The sequence below is a fragment of the Trypanosoma theileri genome, assembly GCF_002087225.1.
Source record: "Trypanosoma theileri isolate Edinburgh chromosome Unknown TM35_Tth_1_V1, whole genome shotgun sequence".
Taxonomy (NCBI): Eukaryota; Euglenozoa; class Kinetoplastea; order Trypanosomatida; family Trypanosomatidae; genus Trypanosoma; species Trypanosoma theileri.
The window spans coordinates 499,532-521,704 of NW_021639843.1; the positions used below are offsets into that span (position 1 = coordinate 499,532).

The 22,173-nt window shown below is 38.2% G+C and overlaps 10 protein-coding genes across 10 annotated transcripts; all 10 read right to left on the reverse strand.

Moving 5' to 3' along the window:
• Nucleotides 1-642: 642 nt before the first annotated feature.
• Nucleotides 643-1,581, reverse strand: TM35_000012850 (putative mitochondrial carrier protein; the record flags this gene model as incomplete). The annotated part of the gene is made up of 1 exon (XM_029020966.1): nucleotides 643-1,581. One exon carries the CDS (start codon nucleotides 1,579-1,581, stop codon nucleotides 643-645), a length of 939 nt encoding a protein of 312 aa, XP_028887474.1.
• Nucleotides 1,582-1,864: 283 nt separating this feature from the next.
• Nucleotides 1,865-2,524, reverse strand: TM35_000012860 (uncharacterized protein; the record flags this gene model as incomplete). The annotated part of the gene is made up of 1 exon (XM_029020967.1): nucleotides 1,865-2,524. One exon carries the CDS (start codon nucleotides 2,522-2,524, stop codon nucleotides 1,865-1,867), a length of 660 nt encoding a protein of 219 aa, XP_028887475.1.
• Nucleotides 2,525-3,610: 1,086 nt separating this feature from the next.
• TM35_000012870 (tetratricopeptidedomain 26) lies at nucleotides 3,611-5,311 on the reverse strand (the record flags this gene model as incomplete). The annotated part of the gene is made up of 1 exon (XM_029020968.1): nucleotides 3,611-5,311. One exon carries the CDS (start codon nucleotides 5,309-5,311, stop codon nucleotides 3,611-3,613), a length of 1,701 nt encoding a protein of 566 aa, XP_028887476.1.
• Nucleotides 5,312-6,392: 1,081 nt separating this feature from the next.
• On the reverse strand, nucleotides 6,393-7,376 carry TM35_000012880 (actin-like protein; the record flags this gene model as incomplete). Its single annotated transcript, XM_029020969.1, has 1 exon — nucleotides 6,393-7,376. The coding sequence occupies one exon, from the start codon at nucleotides 7,374-7,376 to the stop codon at nucleotides 6,393-6,395; it is 984 nt and encodes a 327-aa protein (XP_028887477.1).
• A 511-nt stretch (nucleotides 7,377-7,887) lies between these two features.
• Nucleotides 7,888-9,021, reverse strand: TM35_000012890 (uncharacterized protein; the record flags this gene model as incomplete). The annotated part of the gene is made up of 1 exon (XM_029020970.1): nucleotides 7,888-9,021. The coding sequence occupies one exon, from the start codon at nucleotides 9,019-9,021 to the stop codon at nucleotides 7,888-7,890; it is 1,134 nt and encodes a 377-aa protein (XP_028887478.1).
• A 597-nt stretch (nucleotides 9,022-9,618) lies between these two features.
• TM35_000012900 (protein kinase) lies at nucleotides 9,619-10,707 on the reverse strand (the record flags this gene model as incomplete). Its single annotated transcript, XM_029020971.1, has 1 exon — nucleotides 9,619-10,707. The coding sequence occupies one exon, from the start codon at nucleotides 10,705-10,707 to the stop codon at nucleotides 9,619-9,621; it is 1,089 nt and encodes a 362-aa protein (XP_028887479.1).
• Nucleotides 10,708-11,267: 560 nt separating this feature from the next.
• TM35_000012910 (parallel beta-helix repeat-containing protein) lies at nucleotides 11,268-12,080 on the reverse strand (the record flags this gene model as incomplete). The annotated part of the gene is made up of 1 exon (XM_029020972.1): nucleotides 11,268-12,080. One exon carries the CDS (start codon nucleotides 12,078-12,080, stop codon nucleotides 11,268-11,270), a length of 813 nt encoding a protein of 270 aa, XP_028887480.1.
• A 390-nt stretch (nucleotides 12,081-12,470) lies between these two features.
• Nucleotides 12,471-15,464, reverse strand: TM35_000012920 (uncharacterized protein; the record flags this gene model as incomplete). Its single annotated transcript, XM_029020973.1, has 1 exon — nucleotides 12,471-15,464. The coding sequence occupies one exon, from the start codon at nucleotides 15,462-15,464 to the stop codon at nucleotides 12,471-12,473; it is 2,994 nt and encodes a 997-aa protein (XP_028887481.1).
• Nucleotides 15,465-16,582: 1,118 nt separating this feature from the next.
• TM35_000012930 (uncharacterized protein) lies at nucleotides 16,583-17,689 on the reverse strand (the record flags this gene model as incomplete). Its single annotated transcript, XM_029020974.1, has 1 exon — nucleotides 16,583-17,689. One exon carries the CDS (start codon nucleotides 17,687-17,689, stop codon nucleotides 16,583-16,585), a length of 1,107 nt encoding a protein of 368 aa, XP_028887482.1.
• A 320-nt stretch (nucleotides 17,690-18,009) lies between these two features.
• TM35_000012940 (cAMP phosphodiesterase A) lies at nucleotides 18,010-22,014 on the reverse strand (the record flags this gene model as incomplete). Its single annotated transcript, XM_029020975.1, has 1 exon — nucleotides 18,010-22,014. The coding sequence occupies one exon, from the start codon at nucleotides 22,012-22,014 to the stop codon at nucleotides 18,010-18,012; it is 4,005 nt and encodes a 1,334-aa protein (XP_028887483.1).
• Between the last annotated feature and the right edge of the window lie 159 nt (nucleotides 22,015-22,173).

Here is a 22,173-nt window from a genome sequence, read left to right on the forward strand (position 1 = left end):
TATATATATATATATATATATTTGTTAAGATACCTTATGTGATTAACACATATATGGGAAAATCATAGAACGTCCCACACAGTATCAAATAAGAAGTAAAAAAATTGATTTTGAACGCTTTGCATTTTTATCATACAATTAAGGATCACCACTAAAGACACATCGTCGATTTTTTTTTTTTAATATTGCGTTTATATAAAAATTTGAACTCCTTGCTTACTGTACAATTTAAATCAATAACAGTCAACAAAAAGAAAAGGAGAACAACAAAAGAAAACAAAACCAAAAAAAAAAAAAAAAAAAGAATACCTCCATTATGTCAGAAGTGTTTTCTTTTTTCTTTCTTTGTTTTGCTTTCTTTGTTTGTGTAAAGAACTCCAATCACGCCAGTAGACCCAAGTCTACAAGAACACCACAAAAATGCCTTCCAAAAGCTTCCGAAATATAATTCAATTCCTCAGAGAAGGTACACATAAATATATATCTAACACAAAGAAAAAACAGATATACTGTTGCATATATTCCCTTATTATTTATTTTTTTTCTTTTTTTACCCCCACTTCTTTTCTTTATTACTGTTGAAATACGCACTTGGGTAAGAAAAAAAAAAAAAGAAAAAGAAAAAAAAAGTCTCGTTCCGTATTAATAGCGCTCCAAATATTTTTTTACCGTTTCGTAGGTAAACATAGTCAATGCTCCAGATGGAGCTGTAGCCAATATTCTTGCTGAAACACCTGCAAAGAACCCACGAACACCTCGTCTTCGCATAATATTTTGAAATACACTCAATAAATCCGTTTCACGACCAAGTTGTAATTGTGTCTTGGCAACATCAAAGGGTGAAGAAACAAAAGAGGCCATTGCACCTGCTAAGAGACCAGCAAAAACATAATCCTTGGCGAGTTCACTGCTTCTATCACGACGGTCTCCACCCAAGTAAGAAAGAAATCCTTCATACACCATCCAATAAATGGCATAATGTGGGACATTCATTATAATAGTTGTAGGTAGAGAAACAAAGAGAGCACGTGTACCTTCCGTCGAAATAATATTCGTTGCACACTGTAGAGATGAACTGAATCTTCTCATACCATCCATTTGCATTCGTTGTTTAATAACATCAAATGGAGTAGAGATGGTGTCGTGCGCAGCAACCGCACAACTCGCTGATACCATAATCCCCAAATTTGTGTCCTCTCCAAAAACACGTTTAGCCGCTTCATAAGTTCCAAAATGGGCACCATGTGAAGGAACTGCAGAGAAGATAACAGGAGCGAAACCGCGGTAGAGGTGTGTGAGGCGCTCATTACACCACATGTGTCGTACTGCAGACGATATACCAACGGAATGTTCGCTTTGTATACGTGTCTTGATAGTGTCAAATGGAAACGTTGCAAAGTGCTCGACGAATCCAGCAGCACCACCAGCTAAAAGCTCTGATGGGGCATAGTAGAACCCGTCAGTAGTAGTTGTAGTAGTAGTAGAAGTACTAGTAGCATTAATAGTATTAGCAGTAGCATTAGGAACAGCTGTAGCACTATGGCCGGTAGCTAACGCAAGGGCGTGATTATCGGAGGACATTATATCACTTTTTTTTTTTTTTTTTTTACAAAGTAAAGAGAAAAAAGAAAGAAAAACAAAACAAAAAAAAAAAAAAAAACAAATTAAAGAAAAAAGGTAGTAGTTAAGTCTTACGTTACCATACTTGAAATGAAACTAAAGCAGTATATCATTACAATACAATTATTATCTATGCAAACTACTCTGTTGAAAAAAAATGTAATTCTGTTTATATATATATATATATATATATATATATATATATACTTTTTTCCACCCCCTCCACAATTTTGAAGGAACTACGCTACACCATTCGGCAGTTAATGCCCATTTCTGAAAGAAGTGCCACAATTTTTCGCGCTGGTATGAAACCAGAGACCCGGGATCCATCCCGTGTGTTAGATGTGAGATGCATACCAACCACATGATCCCCAAAGTAATCAATCACCGGTGCTCCACTGGAGCCACTCGTACTGACAGTTCCACGCGCCATGCAACTCACCGCACTACTTTCAATCACAACACCAGGCGACACAATCGTCTCGTGTGGCCATTTTGTAGACATCCACACCGTCGCCACCCGCGCCTGCACAGGCGGGAGAAATCCACGCAGTAACACACACTGCAGGTCTCTGGATACCCACAATACAAGCAGATCGTGTGCGGCGTTCTTCGCAGCGTGTTCCACCCGCGTTTCTTCTTCCGCCTCATCCCCATTATATTTTTCTTTTTTCTGTTGTTGTTGTTGTTGTTGTTGTTGTTGTTGTGGGTGTCGGACGGTGAAGTCGCCGACGTCGTCCTTCGCGGCGTTGTAATGATGTCCGGCGGTCACGAGTACCCGTGGGGAGACGGCGACGCATGTGCCGAGAAACACACCGCGCCAGTAGAGGGCGTGCATCGCCTGCAGCACCGCCGCTGAGGGCTCCAGTGTTGAGGGCGCCTCCACCGCGCCGTGGCGGATCATCTAAACAGTGTATCTCTCTCTCTCTTTCTCTCTCACTATATGTGCGTCTGTGTCTCTAATAATAAATAAATTAATTAATAATAATAGTAATAATAATGATAATAATAAAGTAGGGGGTCGTCAGTAATAAGAGGAAGAAGAAGAGGAAGAGTAGAAAAGAGGAGGAAAGCAGACATGTTACCTTTACTTATTCTCAAATATATATATATATATATATATATATATATATGGAGAGAAGAAAAGAAAAGAAACAAGATGAATCATTTCTGCTGCTATCCAATAACAGAAAGTAAAGCGAAGAAATAAATATAAAAAAAAAGAAGAAAAGTACACGGAAATAAAATACCAATTTCATCACAAGCACTACATCTGGGGGAAATAAAAGAGACTGATTGTAATGTTTTGTGTCTTATTTTTTCGCTCAAAAAAAAAAAAAACTAAAAAGGATATAAAACAGAAACACACTATCACATTGGTGAAGGTAAGTGTTTTTTTTTTTTTTTTTCATTCACTTTTCTCATCTCAACTCTCCTTATTCCTCTCTCCAATACATATGTGAGAGAGAAAGAAAGAAGAGAAAGAAAGAAGATAAAGTAAGTGAATATGAAAGAGGAAGAAATAGTGTAGGGGGAAAAAAAAGAGTGAGAGAATGTGTGTTCTATTCATACTTGAGGACATCTCCTAGTGATAAATACCTTTTTTTCTTTTATTTTTTTCATTTCCTTTCGTCTCAACTAATGTCTTATATTCCTTCTGTTTTTCTTTTTTTTTTCGTTGTTTATTTGTTCCATTTCTTTGAAAAGGAGTAGATAGATAGATAGATAGATAGATAGATAGATAGAGTTCCCCCTGAAGCACCGCAAGGCACAAATCATCATTGGCACTCCCTACAATTCTTTCTCTTTCCTTCCCAAATATGTACACAAACACCAAATAAAAAAAAAAAAAAAAAACACAAACATCATCACACAATCAGACTTTCTTCTTTCTCTCTTGCTTCTATTACCCTTTTCTCACTTCCATTTTTTTTTCTTTCTTTCTGAAAAAGAAAAAAAAAAAGAAATAAATAAAATAAATAAATAAACTCTACTTCCTCTTGATCTTACTCTCCCTCACCCAATCCTTCATTACTTTCAGAATACTTTCAAACTGCTGAGCAATCTGTGGCTCATTGCTGTGCTGTACCACACTTGCTTCTAACATTTTCATAACATCAAACAGAGAATCTACCGGTTCTTGATTTGCAAAGACTTGTTGAAAAACTCCAATACACGCACCTTTTTTACCTTCAATATACTCTGGGGCATTATCAATACGCTCCAAGACATCAAAGGCTTTAGCGGCATAATAAAAAGCACATACCTTGTAACAGTCATTTGCCATGAGTTGAAGGATATTAAAAGATTCTGCACTTGTTTCTACCTTAAGGTAAATATCCCAGGCACGTTTAGCGTGTTTGTTCATAATATGTGATCGCATCAACCAGCTAGTATAACTGAATTCTGCTTTCACTTTCTCTGAGCGAACGGCGGTAAGTGATTCCTCTGCTTCTGCAAAGTTACCAGTTCCAGCACAAGCGATACCATACAAATAGAGAAAAGTATCATCATTAAGAAAATATGGTTTAATAGAACGTAGATAGAGTAAAACATTAGGGAAATCACGTAGTAGAAAAAAGTATGATGCCATACATTGACGTCCAGGAATTGTATCACACTCTGATTGTGCCGTACCAATAAGATTAAAGTATTCTCGTGTTACTTTAAGGTGTTCTTCTGATTCTAACTTTTGTCCAATAAAAGCGTTTACAACACCTTTTAAAATGTATTCTGGTGAAGTAAGAGGTTCAAGATCTTTTATTAATTCATAAGCTTCCTCATATTGATCATGACGCAAATGGAAAATGACAAGGTTTAGACGAGCTTCAGGAACAACATCAATTAACGGTGGTAACGCCTGAAGAGCATCTTCTCCATTTCGGAAAACCACCAAATTGTGTTTAACAATATCATTTTCAACATTATATGTAGAACGTTGTAAATCGATAAGTACTCTTAATTCTGCTTCTGCTGCTTTTCCATTATATAAACGGTAGTGATTACATGCTTTTAAGTTAATAGCAGTAGCACTATTACTACGTACTTGTAAATATGCATTTAATACTTCCAGACTAACGTCATAGTAATCCATCTTATAGTAGCACATTGCTACATAAACATTAAGTGCCAAATATTCTCGAGTTTCAAGTAAAATACGTTTATAAACATCAATAGATTCTTGAAAATGACCTCGGTAAAAATGCATAGCAGCCAAAGAAAGTTGATCTTCAACAGTATCTTTTAGTTTCTGATGATAAACTAGCAATTTATCTTCATCAGATGTTTTTTGTCCAATATGAAAAATCAAACGTGTTTTAAGTGAACAATCTGGACCTCGCATTGCGCATTCCTCCGCTTCCTTGTAGGATCCATTCATAAAATGACAACATCCCATGTGAACATAATGCATAGGATCACAGTGTTCAAGTGATAGCAATTCTTTATACACATCTAATGCCTTCCCGATATCATTCATATGAAATGCACTGTACGCTAGCCATGGATTGATAGGAAGATCCCCAACAGGTTGATTGGTTGTTTTATAGAATTCCAACATTGTGGTGGCTTTAGAGAAATCACGTGCCTGCAGTGCCTCTTCCAATTGATCTACCACAGATGCTTTTGGTTGAGTGATCTTCTGCATAGGAGTGGCATTCTTACGTTTCACTCGTCCACTTGTTGACAACATCTTTGTACTTTTTTTCTTTTTTTTTCTTACTTTGTTTCTCCTTCTACTGCTATGGTATTCTTTCTATTATTATTGCTTTCTTTTCTTCTTTTTTTTCCTTTTTTTTTTTTTTACTTTGGTTGTTGTTGTTATTTGAGTAAAACTCTATTTTTTTTTTTTTTTTGCCTTTTCTACTTCTTTGGCCACCACTTTAAATCTCGCTCTATCATTCCAGTGAATGAGTAAGAAGAAAAAAATAAAAAATAAAATTAAAGTATATAAATTATTGAAATAGAAAAAAAAAAGAAAAGGATATATGATGATGAATGCATCTCTCTACCATATCCCCATCCCCTTTTTTATCCCCAAACTCGTTATAGTTCCATCACACTCTTTCTGTATCTTAACTTCTCACCAAGATGTTGAATATTCCGTTATCAACATCACAAAGTAACATGATATCCCAAATACACAAATGCAGATAAACAGTCAAAAGAATAGAAAAAAAAAAAGAAAAAAAAAACGATACAGTGACAACTCATTTCACTTGCCACGTTTTGACAATGCCTCCTGCACACGGTTCACTCTATATGTCTGCATGCTCCCACAGCATATGTACAAAGTGAAGGGAAATAACGCCAGACCGCAGTAGCGACCAATTAACTCGTGATCGGCAATACTCCGCATGGCCATTCTCGCTCGCATTAGTTCATACCTCGCCAACAATCGACAGCGTAATTTCCGAAATATACTCATATATATATATATATATATATATATATATATATATATGCCTCTCGGTACACTCTATTCACTTCCTAAAGAAACACAAAATCACGTGTACACAGTGCACGTACACTATTATTCCTTCCAAGAAACTCTTGAAAAGACTGAAACGAGAAAAAAAAAGGAAAAGGAAGAAGAAAAAGGAAAAAAAAAATAATAATAATAATAATAATAATAATAACTAACATACGGAGAGACAAACAGAATGATATCAAATTATGATAACAAGAAATATAAATATATAAAAAGTTCACAGTATAATTTTACTTCATTCACACCACAGCACTACTCACAGAAACTCCATTATTCACTTTATTCACCTACCATCAACAGATTTGAGATGAACACAACGATGCGGTCCTTCTTCCGCATACTCTTCCACATTTACGCACATACCTTTAAAACTACTGAGTTGTGAGAGAATAATTCCACCTGATATCGCTGCCTGCATTGGTGTCTTAACCTGCAGTTGATGAAAATGCTCTTTTTGAGGTATAATAGTATGACTCATCGAACTATGAAGAATCTCACGCGTACCTCTAATAGAAGAAGCCCCACCTACAAGTACCCAATGTTTCATATTGGGAAACTCTAGTAAACACTTTTGATGTGTATATTGTAAAACATCAGGAGTTCGAGTGTAGGGTGGATGAAATAATAACGCCTCACCGGCTTCTCGACATGCAGAAAAAGATAAAGGAAATGGTAAACTATTTCCATCCGGTAGTGTAATGTGTGATGGTAAGGTTGGAGTCTTATCACCAATAAAACATGCATTCGATTTTAATGTAAAAAGAAGTGATTCATTAGCGCTAGGAATATACTGACGTAATACCCGATCCGTATTGCGTGCCCCTACACTCTGTACATCCGCAGAGAGCGCTGTCTGAATAACACCACTCACAACAGGAACCACACGCACACCGCGGTATCCAACATCTACACTAATACCTGTAGTTTCACCAACTGAAAAGAGAGAAGTAGCGGCTGTGTAACCGAGAAAAACTTGTTTAGCTCCTAGATACTCAAAAGAACATTTTAAAAGTAATTCTCGCTTCCGTCGTGGTAGCAAAACATCTATTAGTAATGAAAGGTTCAATTCGGCATCAGCTGGACAGTTTTCGGAGATTAATTCTGCCAAGTGTTTTCCAAACGCCACCACATCTAATTCATCATCCACAAAAGCTCGACTCTGTACTTCATTTACACCAACATCAAAAGAGGATGTCTTATCAGATTTGGAGAAAGATGCGTATTTCGCTGTGTGGGAGCCATAGTCAAGAACAAAAGTTGTGTCCATGAGGCTCAAAAAGGGGGAAAGGCGAAGAAAACAGAGAGAAAGAAAAAAAAAAAAAAGAAATGAAACAAGAAGAAACGGTAAAAAAAAAAAAAAAAGTAATAATAAAGTTAGTGAGATATATTTAAGAAACTTTCATTTCCATGTTTTTTTTTTTTTTTATTTCGTATCTTTCGAAGAACCATGTACAAAAGTGGGGACAAAAGAAAAAAAGAAAAAACCACAGTGCGCCGACCATTAACATGGTATTTTTTTCAAACCCCATGTATGTGCACGGTTTTCTACCGGGAACAGAGAAAAGAAACAGGGAGATAAAATGAGAGTAAGATCCTCTCAGGCACACATACACATGTAGATACCATACAACCATACACGTACACAGTAAATATTTGAGGTATTTGTATATATATATATATATATATATATATATATATATATATATATACAGTTTTATGTGTATGTGTATAATGTTACTAAATTGCTGAAAGTAAGTAAAAACCGGTTTCGAAAGTTTTTATTGTGGTGTGGTTTGTCTAATGCCATCAATAATGAATGCCATTCGTGTTAAATAATCCGTTAGCGTGGGCATCCTTCCATCTTGCAAAAATGTTCTATCGACAGTATTCATGGCATCTTGCATAAGTGCTCTATATTGCTGAAGAGCAACTGTATCATCATCTCGATTGGGTGCTACCGGTGCAAGAGACAGTGACTCTGTCATCCTACCACCAGTTACCGCTAAAGGTTGGTGTCGCGGTAATGATCCATTTGTTATTGCTGTTGTATTTCCTTGTCCTTGATTACCTGTATTTTCATCATTATTATTTTCCTGATTGTCCATATTTTCAGCAGTCGATGCTGGTGCTGCTGCTGCTGCTGCCGCCTTAGCAGCCAGTTCATCTTCAGGAAAATTATACTTACTATCCCAGTTCATCTTTGGAGTACGCCATGGAAGAGCATCCCGGGGTACACTGTGATGTGTTCTTGCAAACTCTGGGTAATCTTTAGAACACTGTTCACATAAGTTCATTAATTTTGGTACAAGTCTAGTTGCAGTAAAATTAATAATAGCATGCGGAATAGATCCACATGGATCACTATGTGTTATATAAGTAAGGAGAGATCCACCTTCATCTAATGGTTGAATTAAATAACCTGTAAGAATTGATTTGGCCCGAATAAAATCTTTCTTCACAGGACAATCATTGTGAGTAACAGAATGATTAAATATAATAAAATCTCCATTACTAAATTCCATCCATGAACGCATATTACAAAAGTCACGATTTTTCAAAGGCCATGGAAACTTAGCCGCATAATATCCAATATCATTGTGGGGATTTAGTTTCACTATATTGTAGCCACTAAGCATATTATCATCCCAAACCTCTCGAAAATCAGCGTCATGCAGGTTATCATAAAGGTCCTCACAAGGGATTCCCCGCATTTCGCGACGGACACGCACAATATTAAGGCCTCCTGCACGTCCCTGCGGTGCCCGTGACTCCACTGTAATGACAGAGTCCTTGTAGTGCGTTGCCCACGCCTCTGTGGAGAGGGCGAAGTCCTTGAAAGCGCGGAAGTCGGCGAGCACCTGCAGCCGGTACCGCTGCCCGGAGGATTCCGCGTAAACCTCGCTGGAGCCCATCGGCGGGGAGAGGAGGGAAGAGGAAGAGGGAAAAGGCCGAGACGGGGAGTAGAAAAGGAGGAGGAATAGAAAGAAATAAATAAAGAAAGAAGGTAGGAGTAATCTACACCTTACTTCCCTAAAGAAAGAGAAATAGAAATAGAGAGAAAGAAAAAAGATGTAAAGGGGAGTAATAAGAGAAAGTAGAAAGAAATAGAGAGGAATGTGAAGAGCGGGGGAAAAAAAAAAGAGATAATAATAGTAACAATAAAAATAACTATGGTAATAATAATAATAATAATAACAATATCAACTACGGAAATAATAATAGGGGGGGGGGGGAAACTCTTTTCTATGTATCGATAAAAGCAGAGTAGGGGAAGACAAGTGGTCTTTCCTGGTATTCTCCCATTCTTTTCAAAGAATGGGCCAATTTAACTCGAAAAAAAAAAATCAACAGCAATGCTATTTTCGTCACCGCTTTTAATTTTTGTAATACCTTCTTTGCTCTTTATCATAACAAACGTCTTTTCAAACATTAAAATAAAGAATGCATATATATATATATATATATATATATATATAGAAACGACAACAAACACAAAATAATAATAAAAACTAACTGTCATGAGTTATCGTACCTTTTCCTCCTTCTTCTTCTTCATCTTCTTTATTATCTTCCTCATCCTGTTTCACCACTGTCTCTAGAGCTTCTAATTCCTTCTCAAGCTCTTTCACACTATCACGGAGTTTATCTAGCGAAGCCTGTCGACATGCTATCTCCTCCGCTGATGACTGTAGTAACTGTGGTGGAAGTGTACTTTGTGCCACTGTAAAAGGGTCAGGACGCTCTTTTGGATCACTTCTTGTCATTTGACGTACTAATTGTTGTAACTCTGGTGAATATGAACTAAACTCTCCAGTGTATTGTCCAGAACGTACAAGTGAGGGATCACCTCCCATTAACTCTACACAACTAGCTCCTAATGCATACACATCTGCTTCCCCATGTTGTGGGCTAAATGGACACATTGCAAAAGCTTCAGGGCATAAATACCTTTTATCCCCATCATCATCGTTTGTACCGTGAAACCTTTCACCCGTGTCTAAACGTTCTTCAAATAAAGGACGAACAAGTCCAAAATCAGCTAACTTAAATGTATAAGTTCCATCTTCCATTCGTCGAGCTAATATATTCTCCGGTTTCACATCTTGATGGGCAATATGATGACAGGAAAGCCAATGCAATGCGGAAGCTATTTGATGTAAAAGAGAATATAAAAGTGGCACCGGAACAGGACGATTAAATGTTGCGATAGATTTCTCTGAAAACCATTCTGTACGCACATAAACAGTCTTATCTTCTACCCAAGCATCAAAGTAACGCAAAATGTTAGGATGATTACAAGCACTTAATGCATATACTTCTTGAAGTCGTTGTTGTAGGTCACCTTCTCCGGAAATCATTCGTTTTGTTTGCTTTAAAGCGTAACAATGACGATCAAGATCAAATATACCCTTTTGAACTACACCAAAAGACCCTGCAGCAGCATCATCTACTAAACTCATCTCATTATTAAGTCTACTCATAATATGTAAACCTCCCAAACTAGTATTTAATGAATATGTTTGTATACCAATACTATCCGAGAATGTCCCTCCATGACTATCTTCCTTATCAGGATAATCGGTGGCTGAATGATTCATTCCATCCAAATTATACAGATACTATGAAACAAAAAAATAAAAATAAATAAAGAAACAAATAAAATAATAGATTTGTTCATTTGTTTAAATAATACTATTAATATTAATAATAATAGTAATAAAACAAGATACCAATAACATTTGTTGACTGTTTTCAGTCAAATAAAAATTGTCATCATCACTCCAATAAAGGTAAAAATAGAGTAAGAAAAAAAAAAAGAAGAAAAAGAAGAAAAAAAAAAACCTGTTTATCTTTTTATCCTTTTTCTCTTCATGTAATATCTCATACAAGGAAAAAAAAAAAAAAACAACACCACCAGTTCCTCTTTTTCTTCTTTTTTCTTTTGTTTTTTTCCTCTCCATTTCCCTTTTGTTTTTCCGTTGTTGTTGTTTTTTTTTTTTTTGTACATCCAATCTGCAAGAAAAAGGGGGATCTTTGATCTCACCTTCTCTGCTCCTTCTTCTCTCATAAGAAAACCGAGTAAGAGAGAGAGAGAGAGAGAGAGAGAAATACAATTCTTTTCCCTCCCCGCCCTCACCCCAAACACTTTTCTCTGTCTTCACACAGCCAGAGGAGTGGGATCCACGTCAAGTTTTCCACTTATTTGATTGGAGCCTAACTTGGCATCACAGCCGCTGAGAACATGCATAGACCCTTCAAGGCTGTTTTCTGTCCATATGCCCTTTCCACCTTGAGAGACAAAGGCACAATGCAATCCACACTCCCGCACTTGATTTCCCTGAATAACAGGATCACTGCCATCCGTTACATAAATGCCAAATTTCTGCACATGCTCTATGGAATTCTTTTCTATTGCACCTGTTGATTGGGCTCGGTAATATACACCAAATATAGTATCCCGAATTCGATTATTACCAATAGTAACAACAGCATTATTGACTTGAATACCATTTACACGACATTCATAAATATCGCAGTCTTCCACTTCACCAGAAGAACCAGGAGAAAAATAAACACCAACTCCACCAGTTTCACAATGATGAATTCTGGAACGGCGAATGGTTAACTTTGCACCTTCTCCCACACGAACACCATCAGCTCCGTGATGAATGTCACAGTCTTCAATAACAGCATGACCTTTACGAACATCTATTCTTCCACGAATTTGCAATCCTCTTAGTGTAACGTTAGCTCCAATCACAACTCCATTTGTAATGACTGCTTCACTCTCTGCAAGTGAATCATCTGGTTCCGAAACGACTGTAACTTCCTTTAATATTTTAAGCAATTCTTCATACAAACCAGGTTTCAAAGCAACTGTATCACCAACGTTAGCATTATTTATTGCATCTGTAACAGAGTTATATGCCCCCTCTGCACCTGGGTTGACTGTGAGAGTTACAGGCTCCATGGTTTTGTTGTAAACAGGAAGAAAACCACTAGCACTGGTTGGGTATCAACACTAAAAAAGAAAAAAAAAAAAAGGAAAACAACAACAACAAAAAAAAAAAAAAAGAATAACAAAAAGGAAGAACATAAAGAATAACACTTTATATATATATATTTTTTTTTTTTTTTTCTTCCCTGAGTGTGTACACATATGATTAATAATACACCATTTAGTTAAAATATATGCGCGTTACGGTGCAAAAAGAAAAAAAAAAAAAAAATAACAACAAATTATTTATGTATAATATGTATATAATTACAACTGCAAACCATGTGGAATACAGAGAAAACTAGAAAAATAATTTCAAAAAAGAAAAAAAAAAACTTTCTAATGCAAATGGATAACAAGGTGTCATTCCTCTGGCAATAGTTTGATCCATGAAGGGGGACGAGAAATAGTAAAATGCATGGGAAACCCTTCAATATTTGTGTTCTGAATAAAAACACAAAGCTCTGCGAGGTGTATAGAATCACCATTAACAGTAGAATTTTTTCCCTTTTCCTCATCTGACCCTATAATTCTCCATCCCTCAGATACAATACTCTCTTGTAGGAGGTACAGTGATCCGGCGAGTAGTCCATCTTGATCAGAACAGCATGTAGCCATAACGGCAATACAACCATCAGAAGAAGGACCTTCTAATACTTCCATCGTATACAAAACGAAAAACTCTGTGGACAAGAGAGGTAATGACACTGCGTCTACTGCACACAATCGTAACAAGACTTTCATCACTAAATGTATAGATTTAGTGGGAATAGAAGAGTCTATTAATGCAATTAAACCACAAGAAGAAGGAGGAAGTAAATAGGCAAGAGAGTACATTGTACCCACTTGACCTTTTTGAGCCACTGAACGGGCAAAACTATGTGAGAGTATACCAGGTGGTTTATATGCCACTATAAGATGATCCAATACGGTTACAAGTGTATTATTTCCTGTTAAAGGTGCCTGAGGAGCAATAGAAGAAAGTGTAAAAACATTAATTTGTGTATCATATTGATTCTTCTTTTTCTTTGGCAAACAGGAAAGATGAACCTTATAATGATTTTGAATAAAAGCTTTCATATCTTTTTGATATGTATTATTAAAAATATCTCGAGTTTTCCTTGTCCACAAAATATTTATGGATAAAGATTTTACAAAAGGTATAGGAAACATTAGTAATCGGTGAATAACATACTCATCTGTAAATACCATCTCCGTAGAAGGTAGAGTTCCATCAATAAAAAAACCTACTAATGCATGATATTCAGAAGTTGAGGAATTATTCTTGTATTTTTCCATATTTTTATAGAGTTCTTTCCAATATCCGTGTCCTTCTGCCACTAAAACAGTTAATCTCAATAAAGCAGTATTATTCCAAACATTTTCATCAAGAGATTCAAAAATGTTTGAAGAGAGTGAACCAAATGGTGCACGTTGTGCTGCTCTAAGAACTGAAACCCATGCATTAAAATCCACATGTTTCATCTTTTTAATAAACTGCAAAGCATGTTTCCAATGACCACCATCAGCATATCCTTGAAGAATATATCGCCAAGAACGAGGATTTACTTGCTGTGAAATATCCACTTGATCAGGATTTCTAGCACAGAGAAGAGTCGTCAAAAACTTTTCAGGTACTTCACCATACTTTTGTACTGTTGATAACGCCTCTTGCCATGGTGAAGAGGCAGGCATTCCACACACAACAGAACAGAGAACTCGATGTGCAGATTCTGGCATTACAGGTACGAGAGAATTATAAAAATGAAGTGCTTCTTTCCATCGTTTGGCATCTCTCAAGGCATACATAGTTTGTAGACAAGCATCCTTAAGAAATAAATCATCCTCAACGGTTCGAGGATGTTCACAGGTGGCAATCACGTCCAGTACTTCTAATGCATGCCACCATCGTTCAGAACGACGAACAGTTTGTGCTAACGCAGAAGCTATCATAAGAGATCCATTCTCACCTTCACTATGACTTTCACGAAGAAGATTAAAGAATTTTCCAGTTTCACCCGCATCACTTAATAAACGCAATACAGTTGGCAATTTATTACGCCACTTCATATCACCAGATGCAAGAGACTCTTTCATTGATTTTAATGCCGTTTGCCATTCAAGTTGTGGATCTCCAGAAAGGATATCTCCATATTTTTGCTGAAATACTAATGATTCTTCTATATTCTGGTGAAAAAGAACTTGACGAGCCGCAAAATAAGCTTCTGGGCCTTTCATATTTCCAAGTACTTGTAGAACTTTAGATCGAGAGCGTTCTTTTAAACCAATTTTACTGAGTGCCTCACAACTCAAAGAAGTTCCACAAAATGTAACAACTTCTGACATTACACGATCATCCATACCTGAAATCTGAGACATTAATTCTCCCAATTGTGGGGAAAGTAGAAATAAACGAAATCCTTCATTCTTTTCTTCACGTCTTTGACAATCTCTGAAAAGTCGTTGAATACCTTCTTTATCTCCATCCTTTGCATGTCGTTTACCATTTTGAAAGAGAATAGAAGGAGTTAAACCTTTTCTTACATCATCAGAAATATCAGATGATGTAATGAAAAGATAAGGAGTTAATTTTTTAGGTAATAAGGGTATAAAAATAGAAGAAAGAACTTCTCGTTCATTAACATAATCAGTATGAACAAAATACCAATCCAATGAGTATAATAATAGAGTATACTCACGTACAGTCTCAGTTGATGTACTACTTTTCAAAATACGTATTGAACCTTCAGCCACTTCTTTCACTCTACTAATAATAAAAGTATTAAGATGATTTTTACTCTTTGAGCAGGAAAGTACGTATACAGTAAACAACCGTAAAGCATGACATGTATCCTTCACGTCAAGTGTACTTGATGATGCTACTTTTGATATTGTTTCAGATGACCAGTGTTTTTCTACATACTGAATCACCTCATCATATTTCCCACCATAATATAGTACAGAAACATATAATGCAGCGATATGAAAATCATACCTCTCACCATACTTCCATACATCTCTTGCATATATACAGTGTTGTTCACTGAAGCGAGCTCGACGGTTAAGTGGGAGTGATAAAGATGTATTTAACGCCTCCAATGCATTTACAACAACGGAACGATTAAGACTCTCATTTGGTGTTGCGTAAAGATGGGAAAAGAACTCACCAAGTGCGTGTATTCCCATCGGTGATGACTCAGACGGTAAAGAGTGATCATCACCCGCAGAATTCGCACTCACTGTGGGTTCATCTGTACTATCAGGTTTTCTCCCATAAAGCTCAAAGAAAAGCTGCGGATCCACGAGAAACCTACGCTGTCTTGAATAAAGCAGCGGTTTCCTTAAAAAACGCCGCATGTCAATCCCTTCTAGTATTATTTATTTATTTATTTATTTATTTATTTATTTATCAGTAGTAGTACTAGTATTTTACGAGAGGCATCTCAAGAGAAAAAGAAAAAATATATATATTTACACAGACAATAATAGAGAAACGTACAGAATTCCAAGTAAAACAAAAAAAAAAAAGCAAACATATTCAAGAAAATTCTCATTATCAGACATTTAACGTGGATGTACTTATATATATATATATATATATATATATATATATATATATATNCAATAATAGAGAAACGTACAGAATTCCAAGTAAAACAAAAAAAAAAAAGCAAACATATTCAAGAAAATTCTCATTATCAGACATTTAACGTGGATATATATATATATATATATATATATATATATATATATATATTACTTACTTATTTATGCAGACAGAATACCCGCGATGGTCACAATATACCCACCCATCGTACATATAAGAAATTTTACCGCTTTATTATCCTTTTATGTCGCGTGTTACTACAATACAGGGAAAAAAAAGCACACAGATATGCACATAACTCTCACCAGAGGAGAAGGAAATGCTGGTAAGGGGAAGGCAGATAAAGCCATGTTCTATTTTTCTTTATTATTTTCCCATGCTACTTCGAGCTTAATAATAATAATAATAATAATAATAATAATAATAACAATAATAATAACAACAACTTCCGTGGTGGATATTAACTAAAGATAAAAACAAAGAAATAAAATAAATAAAAATTTCATTTAAAAAAAAAAAAAAACAAAAAAAAAAAAAAACAAGTAAGCTCCTGGTGAGAACAAACAAAGAAAAACTGCAACGTCATAAATAAGTGATCACCATATCCATTTTTCTTTCTACATTTTCTTTTTTTTTTTGTTCCATCAGACTTGGTTTTTCCTTCCTTTTTTCTTTCGGCCCATTTGGCATTCAATCAATTTTTTTTTCTTTTCTTCGCGCCTTTCCATTATTATGTCACACCTTTAAAAAAAAAAAAAAAAAATTCATTTCATCAACGCTCCTATATAATTAGAAACTCTTATTATTATTATTATTTTTGTTCTTCGCTTAAACCAGTTGCACCCAGTTCGTCATCCGCAAAAGCAAGTCACGCGTTCATGACGCCATCAGAGCCCTGCAGTGAGACGGGGGAAACTCCATCATTTCCAGGTGTTACATGCAGGTTAGAACCAAGTGCATTGTCAGGAACAAAATTCGAGTGCTCAGATGATGTGCATGCCAGAGTATTTGTATTTTGTTTATTCTCTCGTGCCGGCATGCTTTCATCAAGCTCAGTACCAACAGCTGTACCAACAAACTGCGAAGTCATTTGAGCTACAGCAACATTATATTGAGGAGGCTCTGAAGAATGTTCCCTTGCTGGCGCAGTTGCAAAACAGTGTGTCGGTCGTACACCATATGGAAAGAATGGCATGCCTTGTGGCAACTGAGTCCCTGGTAAAAGACAAACAAATCCACCTTGAGCATCATTGACATCAACTAGTTGTTGTTGTTGTTGCTGTAGTTGCTGCTGTTGTGGTGTTGCTGGTGGCGGTGGTGGTGGTGGTGGTTGGGTACCTGCAGTTCCACCCCTTGCAAACTGCTTTGGTGGTGCGAAACATTGTACAGCCTGTGGAACGGTATGCATTATTGAGCCATCTGCAGAAGGTTGCATGAAGTAAGTGGTGGGATAGTAAAGGTTTTGTGGAGCTGGGTACATTTGTTGCGGAGCATGTCCATGTTGATAGGGACTCTGCTGGTAGTACGGCATCCGAACGTACATCATTTGCCCGTTTGGTTGAGCAAACATCATTGGCTGAGCCTGAACCTGCGCACGTCCTGCAGCTTGCGCCATGTTCATGGCCTGAAAAGCTGCTGGATTAACGTAATATCCTCCTCCCGCAGGAGGCATTTGCATGGTTGGCAGTTGTTGTGGTTGTTGTTGTTGTTGTGGTGGTGGTGGTGGATGCTGTTGCTGTTGCTGTTGTTGTTGCATGGGGATGCTCGTTGGCAGTAAAGCGCTATCATCCACCAACCCTTCTGTAGGAACAGAGACATTTCTCCCGCGAACAGAATTACCTTCAGAGTGTGGAAATGCACTCTTCTGTTGCAAAGGTGATGACTTCGCTGGAGCGGACCCCGTCACGGACTCACCATTCTGCTGGAATCCCTCCCAGTTAATATCTTGCAGCATACGAGCAAGCTCTGTCTCCATTCTTCGCTACGGTTTACACTGCAGCCAAAACAATACTCATGAAAAAAAAAGGAAAGAAAAGTAAAAAAAAAAAAAAAAAGAGCACCTTTTTAACACCATAGAAGAATTGCTGTAGATGAAGAATCCAAGAAGAGATCATGGTATTACCAGTTCGGTGAATCTTAGATAGTGTCAACAACAAAACAAAAAAAAAAAAAGCACAAGCACTGTAAACATATAAGATTGTCCAAACTAAAAAAAAAAAAAAAAAGAAGGCAACAAGTCAAAAGAAAAGCAAAAAAAAAAAAGCAGTAAATGGGTGTGATATAAACACATATCCCCTAATCACAAAGTTGAGAAACAACTGATGTTAATTGTTTGATAGCACACTCCAGTCGATCCAGTTGATTTGTCGCCATCCTTGTACTTCGGTACTGCGCCAAATCCTTGCGCCATTGCCGCGATAGATTCACCGCTTCTTCAATAGCCAACTCCCGATCCTCAAGTATTTTGCACAATTGTTGTCGCCGCATTTCGCTGTCCAACCGTGAGGAACAATCCACACGCATTGAACGTACAATCAAGAGAAGCTTATCCACTTCACTGTATTTGTGCGCCAATCGCTCCTCCGCCTCACGTTGTGTTAAATCTTGCTGGCGCTGTAGTAATAAATTGTCCTTCGTATTTGCCGTAGACTCACTTGGCACTAATTTTCCCTTATGCAACTGACCTTCTAGTTGCAACTTCCGTTCTCCATGCATACTCTCTGCTATCTCTGCAAGCCGCTCCGTAATGGCAGCCAATTTTTTCTCACGCCACTCAAGCGAACGTGCATTTATACCTAAAATACCTTCACCTTCACTTACAGTTCGTTCATGTGCTACAAGCAATTTACTTTTATTAACCTCCTTCCCACCCTGTAGCACAGCTTCTGAAGCTAGGCAAGCAAGTTCCTTTTCTATTCCTTCAAAGTCAGAATCCACCAAAGCATCAGACGTGTTTTTGCCTTGAAGCCCATTTTTTGATCCCGCCAACTCAGCCTTCAATCGTCCCTCAAGTTGTATCATCGCTTCTAATCGTTCATTCAACTCAGTTTCCTTTAACTTCAGTGCAACTGACTTCTTCTTCAGCCTCATACCAGCTGCTTTCATGTCCTCCAGGTAGTGATACACATCTTCTTCACGCTTACGAAACTCTGCAATGCAGGACTCCAGTTCCTTTACCTTCGCACTACGGTTTGTGTAGTCCACTGGGGCTGGAAATGGAGTGGTAACACCAGCAGTAGCAGCATAGGACTCTCGCAACGCACGTAGGTGTCGCAGAGGCTCCTCAATGGTGGGAAATAACTGATGAAGAAGATCAAACGTGGGAATGACAAAGTAATCCAGAAAAGGAATTTGTGATCGTTCCACCGACGATGGACGGTCAAAGCCAGGTGTCACCGGCAACCCACGTCGCCGCTCATCCTCCGCCTGCTCCGCAAACTCATCTAGTACTACTAGCCACTTCTTTGCTATGGTCAAACCACGTGAACTGGCACCAATGTCAGCTGCGTGGAGAATGAGGGAGAGCGCCTCAATTCGATCTTCCGACGAGGTGCAGTCAAAACCACCACTGCCAACCTTAGCTCCCCATCGTAGCATGCTCTCACGATGTACACTCATATCTGTGTGCGCGATGAGTCGCGTTACAATGTTTTTAAACTCCAGAAATGAGGTATCGTCCATCGTACTGGTAATATCAAGCTCAGGTACTGTCAGCAATTCAAACGCCGTTGCAGTGTGTAGTTGCTCCAACGTACCTCGTCCACAGTAGCGAAAACTTACAGGATCGTGCACAGCGGCCAGAAACGCATTCGTTCGGCCTGGGTGGCGAACATCATGTGTCATGGCAGCAAACGCAGTGGCTTTTCGTTCCAACAGTGTCATCTTCTCCATTAACGGCTGAGCAGCCGTTACGAGAGCAAACACACCCTGCAAAACATCTGCCGCATGCGCCGCATTATGGTAAGGATTCGGCCTGTAGTTATTCTCCACCACCGCTGTCAGTTGCGCCCATTTTTGCATCTCATCATCAGTAGAAAACAGACTCCAATGCATAGCAACCGCTGAAGCAACTGTTTGCAATACAGAGGGAACTCGTGCAGCCACCTTTAACGTGTCAAAATCCCAATCAGACAAACTCACAGATGGACCCAGTGCGCCGCGTGGTTTAGGAGGAACAACAGACAACACAGTTTCTCGTACAATGGATTTGGGTAGACGTCGCAACTCAGTTGGAACATGTAACCGTTCTTTCAGAGCAAAGATATCTTTATCGCGTGCGGCAATTTCACGTCGAAGACGTGAAACTTCTTCGTTAGCAGCCAAAAGATTTTTTGCGGCTGAATGTTCTACAGCCTCAGTACCGCGCCAGAGCTCTTCTTCACGCTTACGAAACTCTGCAATGCAGGACTCCAGTTCCTTTACCTTCGCACTACGGTTTGTGTAGTCCACTGGGGCTGGAAATGGAGTGGTAACACCAGCAGTAGCAGCATAGGACTCTCGCAACGCACGTAGGTGTCGCAGAGGCTCCTCAATGGTGGGAAATAACTGATGAAGAAGATCAAACGTGGGAATGACAAAGTAATCCAGAAAAGGAATTTGTGATCGTTCCACCGACGATGGACGGTCAAAGCCAGGTGTCACCGGCAACCCACGTCGCCGCTCATCCTCCGCCTGCTCCGCAAACTCATCTAGTACTACTAGCCACTTCTTTGCTATGGTCAAACCACGTGAACTGGCACCAATGTCAGCTGCGTGGAGAATGAGGGAGAGCGCCTCAATTCGATCTTCCGACGAGGTGCAGTCAAAACCACCACTGCCAACCTTAGCTCCCCATCGTAGCATGCTCTCACGATGTACACTCATATCTGTGTGCGCGATGAGTCGCGTTACAATGTTTTTAAACTCCAGAAATGAGGTATCGTCCATCGTACTGGTAATATCAAGCTCAGGTACTGTCAGCAATTCAAACGCCGTTGCAGTGTGTAGTTGCTCCAACGTACCTCGTCCACAGTAGCGAAAACTTACAGGATCGTGCACAGCGGCCAGAAACGCATTCGTTCGGCCTGGGTGGCGAACATCATGTGTCATGGCAGCAAACGCAGTGGCTTTTCGTTCCAACAGTGTCATCTTCTCCATTAACGGCTGAGCAGCCGTTACGAGAGCAAACACACCCTGCAAAACATCTGCCGCATGCGCCGCATTATGGTAAGGATTCGGCCTGTAGTTATTCTCCACCACCGCTGTCAGTTGCGCCCATTTTTGCATCTCATCATCAGTAGAAAACAGACTCCAATGCATAGCAACCGCTGAAGCAACTGTTTGCAATACAGAGGGAACTCGTGCAGCCACCTTTAACGTGTCAAAATCCCAATCAGACAAACTCACAGATGGACCCAGTGCGCCGCGTGGTTTAGGAGGAACAACAGACAACACAGTTTCTCGTACAATAGATTTGTTTGGATATCGTGCAGGAGGCACGTATTTTAAGGCATTCTGAACTGCCCCATTACCTTTTGATTCTTTATTAACCCGATCCATTTCAGATTCATATGGTTTTACCTGTTCTTGTAATTTTTTAACAATTGCTTCACTAGAGGTTGCACGTGCAATGGATTCTTGTAATTCCTGTTTAATTTCTTTGAAACGTATATCATATTTTTTTAGTTCTTCACGTAATTCAGCAGTCTTTTTTTCTGTTTCCTTCTGTTGATAATTTACATCATATAATTGCTTATCCTTGACGACAATTTGAGCATGAGCACGATCTAATTCCTTTTGTAAGTTCTTAACTTGCATTTGGAGATCGCTAGCTTGTTTTATCCACTCTTGGTTCTCCTCTCGTAGAACTTCTGAATTTTTCATTAGTGCATTCATTTGATCAAGTAGCTTTGGGGTTATAGTAGTATATTCGTTATTGGTTACATTCTTCTCTCGCATGTAATTATTTATGGAAGGTGTTTGAACGGGTATATCTTCCCTACTGTGCTCCTGGGATTTCTTCGGTAAAGAAAGCGATATAGCTTTTTCACCGTATTCCCCTGATAATAAATCTGGTTCCGGTCCAACCGAGCTTCGGTGACTCTGAAGCATAGAAAAACAATCAACACATACCTTTGAAGGCGTATTATTGGACGCGATGGTACATTCTGCCTGTACACAATCAGAACAACAAAGTTTTCCACAACATGCGCAGTTAGATTTTGAAGTGAAAAAAGAAAACTTTTTTCCGCAAGTGGCACAATTCTCACCTCTTTCAGTCCACCTACTGATTGAAAGGGGAAAACCTGGGATCTCTGGCATGACACGAAAGCGACAAGTGCTCAATGTTTTAGAGCCTTTTGCTTCTGTTTTTTTTTTTTTTTTTTTTAAAAAAAAAAAAAAAAAAAAAAAAAAATAACAACAACGNAAAAAAAAAAAAAAAAAAAAATAACAACAACGTAAAGAAAACAAGAATAACTT